A 13,853-nucleotide genomic window follows, 5' to 3' on the forward strand; every position below is an offset into this window, starting at 1 on the left:
ACCATGCCCTAAACACACATTTTGCCTCTTTCCAGAACTGCTGTAATTCACTACTATGGAGGGAGAACAAGGTGGACATCGTTGCACAGGAACAAAATGAATCCATGAACTGGATTGTGTGACTGCCAGAGAGAGAGAGAGACCTCACGGAGTGGCTGGGTGGGATCCTTGCAATATGCAGAACTTCAGAAGAACCTGTTCTTGGCCCAGCCCATTATGCTGTCAGTAATTTACATAGTGGATAGTAAAGCTCAGAGCCCCATGATGGATGATGGCCCAGCACTAATATTCCTGAACATCTAGTGCACTTAGTGATCCCTCAAGAATAACTTTGTACAATTAAAGCAGCTAAAGTATGGGAAAAGATTAGAGGTTTCTTCAGTTCTTTCAATGCCTGTTTATAAGTGGAACAGTGATTTTCGTTTTCATGCAGAACTAGTTGATTGCCATTGTGAATTAATTAATCTAAAACAAAGCATGTGAGCCTGATAATAAACTCAAAAGAAAATTACATGTTCATGTGGGCAGATGGATCCCATATTACCACCACAGTCTCCATCAGAAAATAGTTTCACGTTCTGCAACCTTTTCCCTGATGCCAGTTGCAATTTCCCAATTGTCATACAAATGGACTAATTTACTCCTCCCTCCCACTCTGTAATGCTGTTTTGTCATTAAAACCAGCATATGATTAGCCAATACATTCTGGATTTCATTATGTTTTGTGTCCAGCTCCCTCATCTTCTTGACAGGGACTGTAATGAGACCTGACGAGGAGACAAATATGAATCCATTATCCTGACACCATTCAGTCGCACAGTTCTCAGACATCAGGAAGAGTGCTATCCCCCGAACCCAAGTACCGAATGCATCTACAACATGAAAGAAAGGAAGGAACCCACACCTGCCTTTCTCCTTCTTTACCCACCTCACACAGCTTCTGCGGGAGAGAGTTGGTTGTCTTTTAAACAGAGATTAATTACATTCCCACCCTAAGAAGGATGAGCAATCTCCACTTTGATATGATAAGGAACTTGGTTGCAATTTGAGGCATTCCTTTGAGGCATTCCTTTGGTAAGAAGCTACCTCAAAGGAGAATGATCCCCCTTGATGTATGTCAAGCAACTTCTGAAAAGAGACAGACCAAAAATCTATGAGCACCTGGCATCCATTGACTTTCACAGTCAACAGCTGGGTGCCTTGTTCTTCTGTGCTCGCCTGCTGGGCCCCACGGGAGCACCTGCCTCCTCTCCCACCCAGTCAGGTTCATCACCGGGTGGCATGATCCTGCCTCACCCAGACCCTGAGGAGACCTCCTCTGAGGAAGAGCATCGGGACTCTTGGAGAATCCCAGTACGACTGAGGACCTGGCAGCCTGAAGTGCATAATCTCATGGGTATCTCAGTAACTTCTCAGGCCATCCCTCAAGACATGCCTTGGCCGTTTTGTGACTATATCTCAAGATTAAAGCTTACAGTGGACCCAGGGGAAGCCCAGAGGTGGCTTAAAGGAATGCAGCTTGTGGGGAGTGTGCTAAGGAGGATCACAGACTCAGAGGAGATCCAGATGCATAGAGTTATATGGAAGAGGAGGAACTAGTGGTGCAGAAAGAAACCTCTCCGTTTCTTGATATTTATGAAGAAAGGCAAGTAGTTCAATTCCGTGCCCAATGGACATCCTGTTCAGTGTCACATAAGCCCACTTAAGAAATTTCATGATACCTTACTGGCAGGGCTGTTCAGGTTGGCGTTCTCATAATGCTGCGTCATGTGAATATGTTTTCATCCGTATTTCAAAATGGTAGAACACCTTTAGCCCCACTTTACTGATGCTCTTAAGCTCCACCTCTGGCACATTATGTCACTTCCCAGTGATGGTGGAGAAGACCAACTAGGCTCACCTGCCATTCGCCTTCTCTGTATTAATACCCAGTTTCAAAGGATGGCAGCTCCACACACACACACACACACACGTCTCCAAATGGCCAGCTGGTACTGTTAGCTAGACTTCTGTAAATATCCCAGGGCAGCCATGAAAGCAGCAGAGGGCCACAGAGTTAATTAAATACCCGCATGTTTTAATTAAACTTAATTTAATGAAAACAGCTCTTTAGAACCACAAGGCCAGAACAAGCTGTGTTAAGTAATAAGGGGAGTTGTTAGCTCCTTAAGTAGATGGCTTCTCTTTCTGTGGAAGCACCGGATGTAGGGAGAGGATGGCCGCTAGGGCTGCACTGTATATCAGGTAGCACTGCCTATCGGCACTCCTGCTCCAAGCATCCTTGTCTTATAAAAATATAAGGGCAAAAATCCTGACTGCTTGAGCAATACAACAGTGGACCCAATTGCCTCGGGAAGCTGTAGGCTCTCCCACAGTGGAGGGATTCAAGACGGACACCCATCAGTTCGGGATGCTTTAACCTGGAGTCCTGCGTCTAGCAGGGAGCTGCACCTGATGGCCATCTTGGCTCCTTCAGTTCTAAGAAAAGGAGGGTCCTGTTGAATCACAGCATGGTTCCACCTGGTCTAATATCCTGTTTTCCATGATGGCCAAGCAGAAGGCTTTCAGAATTTACAAGCAGAACATGAAGGAAACACAGTCCTCACCCAGAGTTGTTCCCCAACAACCAGTTTTTAAAGACACTATATCTACAAAATCTGAAAGTTACATGTAGCCACCATGACTAGTAGCCTGATAGACCCATCCTGATAGAATTTGTCTTATCATGTATTAACACTGACTATGCCAGTAGCCATCACCATATCTTATAGACGCAAAGACAGTAAATTCCTCAATGCAAACACATTTTTGCCAATGCATTCAGGATTGACAAAGGAAATACTTCCCTCAATGCATTTCCTTTGTCAATCCTGAATGCACCTCATTCGGGTTCACTAGATGACACTTGCATTCTGAGATTATGAATGAGGGATAAAACCTCTCATTTCTGCACAAGATACTTAAGTCTAAAAATCTCTATCATATCCCCTCTTAGACACATTTTCTTCTGACTAAAACAAGTCCCTGACCTTTCTTCACAAAGATATTGCTCCAACCCCTGGATCATCTTGGTTTCTCTCTTCCGTACCTTTTCCAGTTCAACAGTACATGTACCCTCTGCTACTGCCCCATTCAGCTTTTAGGCGTACGCAAGCAACGCACAAGGCACAGAGGACATGCAGTCCCAGTTAGAAGGGTCAGAATCTGCTGGACCTTGATAACACAGAACAGTGGAAGAGAACAGCCACACTTGCCCGAGCCTAAATTTGGCTTGACATATGAACAAAAGGATCAGAGGGGCTGCAGGTGGTGCCTAGTCCAAAGTGGGCAGCAGTTCCTACCCAAAGAATCCAAGTCAAGGACGGGCAGAGGTAGGAGTTCAGCCAAAACCGGGCATGGGTCAACATGCAAAGCAGCCATCAGGAAAAGGAAGTTATGCAGTGTCCTCAGAAACAGACTCAGGATGGAGCACTGCTGGATAGGGATTGGTCCTAAGCGTTAACTGACAGTGCTCAGGCAGGCCAGGTCAGCATCCAGATGGCACCTTCAAACACGAAGCTCAATTCACCAAATCTGCAGTAGAACCAGAGTTCTGGGAGTACAGAAATCTGGGCAAACATGCCGACCTGCAGTGCCTGAATTCAGAACACAGGTGAACACATGCAGCACATTACAGCGCTGAATTCATGCTTTGGCATGTGTTCAGCTTAATGGGCTTTTGGCTATGGTCTGTGATGCAGTTTCATTCTACAACAGAGGAGAATTATATCATTAGTGGGACAAGGAAGCCATACACTCTCCAAAGTAAAGCCATGCATATATTGACTCCATGGCCCACTGAGGAGATAGAAGCACCAAAATCAGACAGAAACTGTTCCCATCATTCCCTCTTATGAGGGTTTTCAACAATTAAGGCTAATAGAATGACCTATCTTTCAGTCCAGCATTTTCCACCTGTGTGAGCCTAATTATCATTCACATTTCAAGGTGACAACCAACAGAAGGGGCAATGAAGTTAGCGGAGAGCCTTCCCATTTGAGCCCTTGCAGTTTGACCAAGGTGCTGCAGTTGGATAGCTCATTTTGAAGCCACTGTTATGAAGCCAATTCATTAAGAGTTCATGGACCGCAAACCTCCCTTCGTTGCCTGGCTCGCAACAGGGAAAATGACTTGGCTCTCAACGCCTCCTGCAAGGAACACGGTCTTGCTAGGTAGCTCTGTCTTAATATTTCATGTCAAGCAGCTATGGGACAGCTCCCTTGCGGATGAACCAAGCTGCTGGCTCACCACTCTTCGTGACTCTTTTGCAAGATGAGCTGCCACCGCCTTTATAGGAGAATAGGAGAAACAAGCAGAGCACATAGCAGAAATGCCCCGTTGCTCCTGCCAACTTTTTAGAGAATTGCAAATAGAAACACTGGAAACTGCATTGCACAGAGCCGGAACATTGATCCATTAAGCCTAATACTGCCAACACTGTCCGGCAGTGGCTCTTTGGGATTTCAGGCAGGAGTTTTGCCTGGAAAATCTGGGGGTTGAACTTGGGACCTTCTGCCTACAAAAATCTGCTCTCCCACGGAGCTTAGCCCTTCCCTTGAACTGTATGTGCTGGATCCACACAGCCACAAACAAAGAAGTTTCCTGGATGCTTTATACCTGAAGCCATACAGTGGGAGTGGGGAATATGTGACCCTCTAGATGTTTTTGGACTGCAGTTCTTAACAGTCTTAGCCAGAATAGCCAATAGTGGCCTGCAGGTCCTCAACATCCCAAGGGCCACACGTTCCCCACCCTAACATAGAGGACTGTTCCATTCAGAATCTAATCATATGGTGCGGGTCACCACCATACCCAGAATCCAACCCCCCCATGCCGCAGTATACTCTGTAGGCCTGAATTGGCACAGTGGGTGACCGTGTGCATCAAGCTCACAACGCTGAAGCAGTCTCCGTGTAGCTGGACTTTCAACAGGCCATGTGGTGGGCTGACTTCTGAGTCTACTCAAGCAGGCATTTCACTGGGAAAGAATACGGTAGTTGGTCAGTCAAATTTTACTGTCAGTCAGTCGGACTGGCAGAAATAAGGGAAAGTGAAAAGCAACAGCATAACATGCAAATGTGTTAATGACATGCTTTAAGACAGCTGCTGGGATCAAGAAGGATATATTGGTCCCTACACACCAATTCTCTGGCTGGGCACATTAAGGAGAGGCATTATTTTCCTCCGAATAGTTCATTATTATGGGCTATTGGATAATGGACTTCACAGATCAATGGGAAATGCTGCTGTCTGAAATACTGATATTTCTTCCTGCTCTTCTAAAAGATAGTGATGAAAAAGGAACAGGAGACATCAGAGACTTTTATGTAGAAAAGGCACCTGGAATGACTGAGACTTCACAGTATTCATGGGAAAACAAAGCACCCCAGAAACCGTATTCCTAACCTTCGCAAGACTTCCTCACCGCCTCCTTCTGCTCATTCTGAAGCGCCCTGCACCAGGGCTGAGCCTTAGGAGTCCATATTCAAAGCCATGCTTCAGCCCCAAGATGAACAGAATGCCTATCAGCAACCACAGACAACTCATGCACTTGTAGGCTTGAGCCCTAAAACCTCTTGTTCTATATAAATTAAGCCTAGACCTTGCACAAAGACTTGGGCACTGTAATTTCCTGGGCATGAAAGCAGCTGTCCAGACCAAGGGTTGCAATGTTGCATTTCGTTGCCATATTCATAGTGCCGGGATTGCTCACTTAAGAAACTTATGGGAGGCATGGAATGCCTCTGTAGCAACTTGAGGCGAATCACTTAGTTGCAGCTGGTACAAACTGAATGCAGTGCCTTTCACACCCTGTACTATTTATCACAAGCTACGCATAAAGCGGAAATCATGGGCCCTAGAGCAGAATATGGGAAGTGTGCTGCTCCTTCCCTAAAGGAAGCTTGCTGGTGTCTCGGTGCTCGCTTGCGCTGGATAACTCAGTCACAGAAACCCAAGAGAAAAGGAGAGAGGTGCAAGACTGTGCCATTCGCTTACAGACAGAGCCACGCAAGGCACACCAGAGGAGGAGGTGTGTGCTAGATGGATGGATCACATGCAGGCAAGTGCCATCTTATCAAAGAATCTTATCAAAGCCATCTGGCAGAAGGGCGAGAGGGTGCCGAGCCACAAGGATCACAAGAAGCAAGTTTAGTCCTCATCCCCACCCCCTTTTGGTCCTGCAGGCACCCCCATTTTTTCTTCCATACAGCCAAGCAGCTACTATTTGTTCCTATGAGAAAACGTAAAGCCCTGCACCTGGGGACAAACCAATCCTGCCCCCCCTTGACACAAGCACCCCAGTGCAATACACTGACCTCACCATATAGCCCCATTCCCCATAACTGGCAGTTCACTAGCACCACATAAAAAGAAATACATCATTCCCTATCAAATATTCAGTATGAATACAGAAGAAGAAAATATCTATTTATAAAAATAAGCTGACCGAGAAAGCTTTTTCAACTAACTGCATGCAATTGGTTGCAATTATCACTGCAGTTTTTATTTCCAAAAGTTAGGTTGGGAGAAAAAAGATCAAAAGGCCAGAAGCAAGACTTCTTGTCCGCTCTGAGTACTACATGGCTTCAATCATACTAGGGGGGAAAGATCTGTGAAACATCTACAAGTGACCACTCTCAATCTGGATATGATCATCAATCTTCATTTTGCACAGGAATTTAATTTCAGGTCCCTTGTGGCATCCAATTATGGTTTAATATGTTGTAATTTAATTAAAATGCTACTCAGAACAGCTCTGAAAGGAGAATAACATGCACACACAAAAAAATTGTAAACTTTTAAAATGTAATCATTTGTCCCTATGAGAAATGGTGTATCCTCAAAATTAGATTAAAAGTTGGTCATCTTGCTCCATGCCTGCCTTACCTACTGTAACAAACTCTAGGTTCATGTAATGGAAATAATGCACTTTCTCCGATTCCCCCGCCTGTGTATCCTTTCTCTTCTTTTACTATCTCTCCGGAGTCCTGTTAGACCTAATAAAGAGTCTGCATTCTGATAGTGTTGTATCAGTAGAGAAATATACACATGATTTATGCATCATTTACAAATCACCATCTAGCTATTGCCGAGAGTTGCACAGGAGCCAATGTGGTTTTCCCTGCTACATGATGATTCCTGACTTAGGAGAGGCAGGAATGCTTCTTATGAGATATCGGGCAACCCTCCCCTGCCCACGAGTGCCCCGCCACACTTACTGACTCACCTGCACTTGGGCCTCCTTTCTCATTAGATAGCGCATTTTGCCCAGGATGCACTGCTGCAGCTGCTCCCACGACATGGCCCGGTCTTCTCGCATCAGCAGTGGGGGGCCAAACCTGAAAAATCACAGAACTTGCATCTTAGAGAATCACCGGCCTATTATGCTCATACCACAAGGAACTTTTGCCGGGGGTAACAGCATCCCCATGCCTCTGCTTGCCTGAGGACACAAAAGACACTTGAGTTTCACTCACTCACTGACAGAAGCATGAACATTTTAAAGTACCTCCTCATAAACCAGAGCCCTGGAATTCAGCACACACATAATAGAATAGACGCCAATTACCAGTAAAATCTAAAAGTGGAGTATCTGTTCATTTCTCTCCCAAAGGGTACAGTTGAGGTATGCCTGCACAAACTAGGAATTTGAAATTTGGTTCACGTGTCTAAGATTAGTAGAGGATTGCAGATGGAATATTTACACTTATGTCCTTCAAAACAAGGGACTCACAGTGTACCCTGAAATATTTAAGTTGCTTCCAGGCCTTATATAAAGCTGTTGTTTGGCAGACACATGCTCTGAGACAAACAGACTCCCAGGAATATAATTAAATAAGACATCTTTGTATCCAACAGCAGCACTGAAAACAAGGCAATTTAATCCACAGTACAGGAGAGCTTCTTGAACAGCTTAAGTGCAGATCCACAGGAAATGGGCTCCTGAGGCCTGCACTTGGGAGCCAGGCCCGTTTCAGAGGTGCAAGTATATATGCTTGCACAACACAAGTCATATTTGCTTGTAAAATTACAAGATCTCCATAAATCTAGGAATCGCTCAGCTCCAGTTTTGCCGGGAATAATTTTAGGAAGTGTTTTTGACACTCTCTCTCAAATGTCAGAAACAGACAGAAACATCACTGCTGGACAGATTACTACTCCACCTCATGGGTTCCTGTTCATTTGGGTTTGCAAAGATCTGAGCCCAACAGCTGTCAGAGTCTAATGTTGTGGCCAAAAATCTGTCCCCGGAGGAAACTTTGTTCAGCAGTTTTCCTTCAGTATGAGGAGCAGCAATACCGGGAGATAAAGCTGCTCGCGGATCTTAGCTACTTTTCACAAAGTAGCAGGAGGCAACTGTTTTTCCTTTATACTTAACAGCTTCCTACCCCATCTCATGGGGAAAGAAACTGTGGCCCTTCTGATGTTGCTAAACTATAAGTCCCAATATCCCTGATCATGGGCCAGGGAGTTGGAGTCCAACAACCTCAAGAGGGCCAGAGGTTCCCACTCCTCGTCTATAATGTACTAATGATCTCAGCCATCAAAAGGGCACCTTTCTTCCCAGTCAAATGCCACAAACCATTCAAACTGTGTCTTTGTCTTTCAAGGACTACATGATTGGAGGAAACAGTGACTTATCCTCACTGCAGAATATTTCTGCTATGTAAATAAGCCAAGTGTAAAGTTCCACCAGACAGATGCTCTGAGATGTAGCACCCAAGTTCTTCACTTGAACTACCACCATCATTTTGTACAGACCCATTGTCCTCTGAAAATATATGGCTTCATTTCGAAGCTTGTGGCCTGTCAGGTATACCAGGGGTTGGCATGATACTCCCTCAGGCTGCCACCTCTTTCGAATTTCCATTTTGGGGAGTGGGAGAAGAGCATGCGGCACTCGACACCAGTGCTGAAGGGACATCTGCAGCTTGCTCACCCAGTTCCCCTTTGAACTAGCCTCGTTGCACTCGACTCAGCTGGAGAGCTGAAGAGTGGTAATGGGTTGTGTATTCGTGTTTCATGTTTGCTTAACCTGAGATGGTGCACATGTGGAGCGGCTGCTGGCTACACACTGCCCTCTCAGCTTCCTCTTTGTGCATGAAGGACTAAAGGGAAAATGATCATGAAAACTGTGGTACAAACCCAGCAGGAGGCAATGTAGGCAAAGGAGTGAGAGAAGAGCTTTGTTCCTTCAGGTACTCTCACTCTCTTGTTCATTTGTTTGACTGCTCACTGCCCATTGACTGTATCAGTCCAATTCACTGCATATTTGCTGGTGTTAGGAGAAAGGAGCCCAGCTCATCAGTAGAGCCCATATTTTGGTGACAGAAGGTCCCTGGTTTAATCCCAGCATCTCTTGGTAGGGCTGGGAAAACTTCTGCCTGCAGCCCTGTAGTAGGGTAGATAATGCAGCCTAGTGTAGATAATGCTAAGCTGGATGGACTGTGGATCTGACTTAGTTAAGGTGGCTTTGTTCTTAGAACTGGCCCCGAGAAATCCCCCAACGTGACAGCAGCAAGATGAGAAGGGGCATTCACCCTACGGGACTTCTAAAACCACTCAGCCAGTTTTGCAAAGAGACATTTGGAATACAAGGAAGGAACTGAACTCCACGTGTATTGTCAATGATGGGAATGCCCTTAGTGTATGTCCCTTTTGGAAAAGAGTGATCTAGACAATCCAGCAATCTAAGAAAACCTTGCTTGGTCATTTCCACAGCCATCTACACATTCCATGTACCCATCATCTCTTAGGTACACATGGGTCATATATAGGGGTAACCTGATGATATCTCTATTAATCTCTTGCTAATCAAAAGTTGTTGCCTGGAAATTTTGCATTTTGATTACTACTTCTCAGAAATTTCCTCCGATGAATAATTCTGATCGGTTGTGATCTGATCTTGCACTAGTGTAAGAAGGGTGGGCAGGACAGGAGTTTAGCAAATTTAGGTTAAGCCTATGTGTGCTTAGGGACTATGCAAATTCACTAAGTGGAAACCTAAATCTTATTTTCCACTTCAAAGACAAGGTAAATTTTCGAGGGAAAGTGTTGCCTGATCCAAGCACCTGTATAAAAATTTGGGACAGGCAAGACTTCCCACCATGAACACCGGCTTTCTTTGGCAAAAAGAAAATGTACTTCTAGATTAAAATTAACTTTTCTTAATTCTGTAACAAAAAGCCAATGCAATCTGATTCCAGGAACAACAATGGCAACAGCAAACAGTAGGAACATTTGTTTCATAGCCTTCTTTTTTCCCTGTGCCAAAAGTATTTTCCTTCTTTGTTTTGAAAATATTTTCTTTTTTAATGTAAACATATTTTGCCTTGGGATTAGAGAGACTGCACCTACCCCTTTTAATTTGGACTGTTTGATCCCAGGCTTTAAAAGAAGCTTCAGGCTTCGAGTTGGCAGCCAGGCATTAAAAATGCTGGTGGTAGCAGCATAACTCTCAGCCAGGCTGACAGATTGGAACTCCAGGCTTCTTTGGTTTGCTTGTGTAACTCACAAGAGTGGGTCTCATAAGAGTACAAAGAGAGTTAATGAAAATTCTGGCAAAGGAAGCCGGGGAATGTTTTTTCTTTGGAAAACAAACAGAAAACCCAAAAAAGCCGCCCCTTGCGCCATGCTGCAAAAGGACAGAACAAGGGTAGACATAAAGCAGTTCCTACACACTCCGCTTCCTCCTCTGTAATGTGTCACAGGACCTCTTCCATGGTTGGGCTACTATCAAGTCTCGGCCAGGCTGATCCCCTTTCTATCCCGCGTCCCTAGACCCTTCAACCCTGTGGTTGAAACAGTGCTGCCCAAAGAGGGTTGACATTCAAGGAAGCAGCTTCGGAAAAAGATGGAGGCAGGGCTGGGGAGGGAGAGACAGGCTGGGCCTGCCTAGATAACATGGAAATATCGCTAGATAAATTGTCCTCCATAAAGCTCAGCATGTCACAAGCTGTTTCCCAGACAATGATGGTTTATTAGCTGCTGCAAGCATGCAGAGTATTACTTAATGGCATTTGGGATGTGCAATGCAAATTCATTACCCACCTACAGTGCTTTCGCATCCAATTGCCCTCCCACAAGTTCCCCATAGCCATAGGCTACAAACTGCAGCTCCTGCATCTCCAGAATGGGAATGAGTGGACTTCGGAAGGAAAGAGCACAGGCAGGTCAGGACATCACTGCGAGCTCAATGGTCCAGAGCAGAGCACTGGGGTTGGCCCAGGGTACTCTGTGGCTGTTGTCCTAGGGCAGCTGTGCTGCCTTAAACTGGCAGGAATGATGGTCTACTGTTCAAGTTCTTTGCCATCAAGTAAAGGCTATTAACTTGCCACAAAGCTTGCTTTATCAGGCTTTTACATTAACATTGCAGAATCCAGATGTTGCACCAAATGACACAAAGGAAACTGCTCTTAACAAGCCCAGCTGCTGCTTTTCTGATCATTTCTAGCTTTTCAGAGCTGCTGATTAGCAGACTGGGATGACTAGGCAAATAACTCAATCCCAGCCTGATGTACCTCCCCTCTGCCAGGAGACGGAGACTGCCATGTGATCCCTGCAGCCTTCTCTGTCAGCCCAAGGGAAGCAGGGAAAGGCTGGTTTGTGGAGTAATCCCCACACTGATCCAAGGCAAATGGGAAGGAAGGGTGTGATCAGCACCCCCTCCCAGCAACCCTGAGGAGAAAGCCCCGTCCTACCCTGCCCTTGCACAAGGTTCCTGCTGCCTGAAAGCAGGTCAGCCCTCAAAGACATCATCCTGGCATGAACTCTCTTACCTAGCAGGACTTACCTCACACCTTGCTGTCCTGTCCCGGCCACATTACAAACAAGCAGTAGGATTCTGCCACCTCCACAGTGGTGCAGCACCTCTGATGAAATGGCCCCGTTATGAGCCAAGCGCTGGCCTTCTGGCTCAGAAGTATTGGGAGAGGATGGGAGACTGTGGGGAAATCCTGGAGAAAGGAAAGCAAGTAGAGCTGAGGACTGCCCAGGCAGGGTCTCCTGTACTGAGCATCCACTTCAACAAATGGCTTGAATATAGAGACTGTGGGACTCGAACAAAGCTTTGTCCCAAAGCATCTTGGGGACCACATTCCCTGCCAAAAGACAATGATGGGAAGAACTGAGTGGCAATTGTACATGGACATTCCTCCCTCCCTCCCTCACACACACACACACACACACACACACACAGTATCAGAAGATGATGCCTATGCACACCAGCTTGGGGGGAACAAGGGCAGGGGGTGTGCTTTTGCACTCAGATCCTACTTGTTGGTTTCCCCTCTGCTGCTGGTTGGCCACTGTGTGAACAGAATGCTGGATGAGTTGGATGTGTGGTCTTATCCTGCAGGGCTCTTCTAATGCCGCAGTTGGATATCTGGAACCAAAGTAGCTCCTCCCGCAGGACCTTCCCTGAGGCCTTCCTTCCACTGCAGAAACCTCGGTGTCCTGCAACAGCAGGGGTTGGACCCAGTGGTCTTCAAGGCCCCTTCCAACTCTCCTATTCTATGAATCTATGAACCCTTCTCGGAGTGCTCCCCACACTAGATGTCTGGCTGGCATGCAGCAGGGAGGAAATGGGCGTCCCCCTTTTTCACACACCAATTATGGAATATCCTGCCCAGAAAAATATTCCCACATTCAGGTGGGCAATTGTTCCAACAAGTCATTTATACCTCAAGCTACCCTGCTGCCACAGAAATTAAAGTATAAATAAATTAATGATGGCTGACACCTGTCCCTCTTTCTGGTTCTGCCCCCAGCCAGAGGGTGCCAGGTAGCCTTGTCAGCCGCCCCTCAGGCCTGACAGTGCTGCTGCTCAATGCCAGGTCAGTCAATAAATAATAAATCTTCCCTCATCCATGACTTGATGGTGGATGAGGGGGCCGACCTGGCTTGCATAATGGAGACCTGGGCAGGAGGGGGGGGGATGTTGCCCTCTCTCAACTGTGCCCGCCCAGTTATCTGGTTCAGCACTGTTCATGCCCAGAGGGGAGGGGAGGGGGGGTCGCATTGGTTTACCGAGCCTCCATCTCTCTCACGGGACTTCCGGTCCCTTCGAGGCCAGGGCTGGAGTGCCTCTACTTGGTGGTGGGCGAACGAGACAGATTGGGGATTCTGTTGGTGTACTGTGCATCCTTCTGCCCAACAGTCTCCCTGTCTGAGCTGACGGAGACCGTCTCGGACCTGGTGTTGAGGACCCCCAGGATGTTGGTCCTGGGGGACTTCAATCTCCATGCCGAGTCTGGTCTGACCGGGGCGGCTCAGGACTTCATGGCCTCTATGATGGCCATGGGCCTGTCTCAACATGTCTCCGGCCCGACCCATGAACGTGGACACACTCTGGACCTGGTTTTCTCGACGGGGCAGGAAGAGGGTGACCTGAGGGTGAGGAATTTATGTATGACTCCCCTGTCATGGTCAGATCACTTCCTGGTGAGGTTTGTGCTCAAGAGCGGCCTCTCCCTCTGTAAGGGTGCGGATCCGATGGTGTGGGTCCGCCCCCGGAGCCGGATGGATCCGGATGGATTCCTGAAAGCCCTGGGGGAGTTTCCGGCTGACAAGACTGGTGCTCCTGTTGAGGCTTTGGTCGAACTGTGGAACAGGGAGATGACCAGGGCTGTGGACATGATCGCTCCTAAGTGTCCTCTCCCACCGGGCAGAGCCCGCTCTTCCCCTTGGTATACACCTGAATTGGGGGCGATGAAGCAAGTTGGGAGACGGCTAGAGCGTAGGTGGAGGAAATCACGGGATGAATCTGACCGAACACACTTGAGAGCCCACTATCGGGCCTATGCTGTGGCGGT

At 46.8% G+C, this 13,853-nt stretch overlaps 1 protein-coding gene across 1 annotated transcript in view; it reads right to left on the reverse strand.

The window, feature by feature from the left end:
• Window positions 1-13,853, reverse strand: part of USP43 (ubiquitin specific peptidase 43) — a 108,138-nt gene that overhangs the window by 19,197 nt on the left and 75,088 nt on the right. Inside the window, exons 7-8 of the mRNA XM_044454082.1 lie at window positions 11,834-11,996; window positions 7,268-7,379 (exon numbers count right to left, since the gene is read on the reverse strand). Coding sequence (XP_044310017.1) covers window positions 7,268-7,379; window positions 11,834-11,996 — 275 coding nt within the window. The remainder of the gene's footprint in view (window positions 1-7,267; window positions 7,380-11,833; window positions 11,997-13,853) is intronic.

Source organism: Varanus komodoensis, unplaced genomic scaffold, assembly GCF_004798865.1.
Source record: "Varanus komodoensis strain SLA01 unplaced genomic scaffold, ASM479886v1 scaffold7_1, whole genome shotgun sequence".
Taxonomy (NCBI): Eukaryota; Metazoa; Chordata; class Lepidosauria; order Squamata; family Varanidae; genus Varanus; species Varanus komodoensis.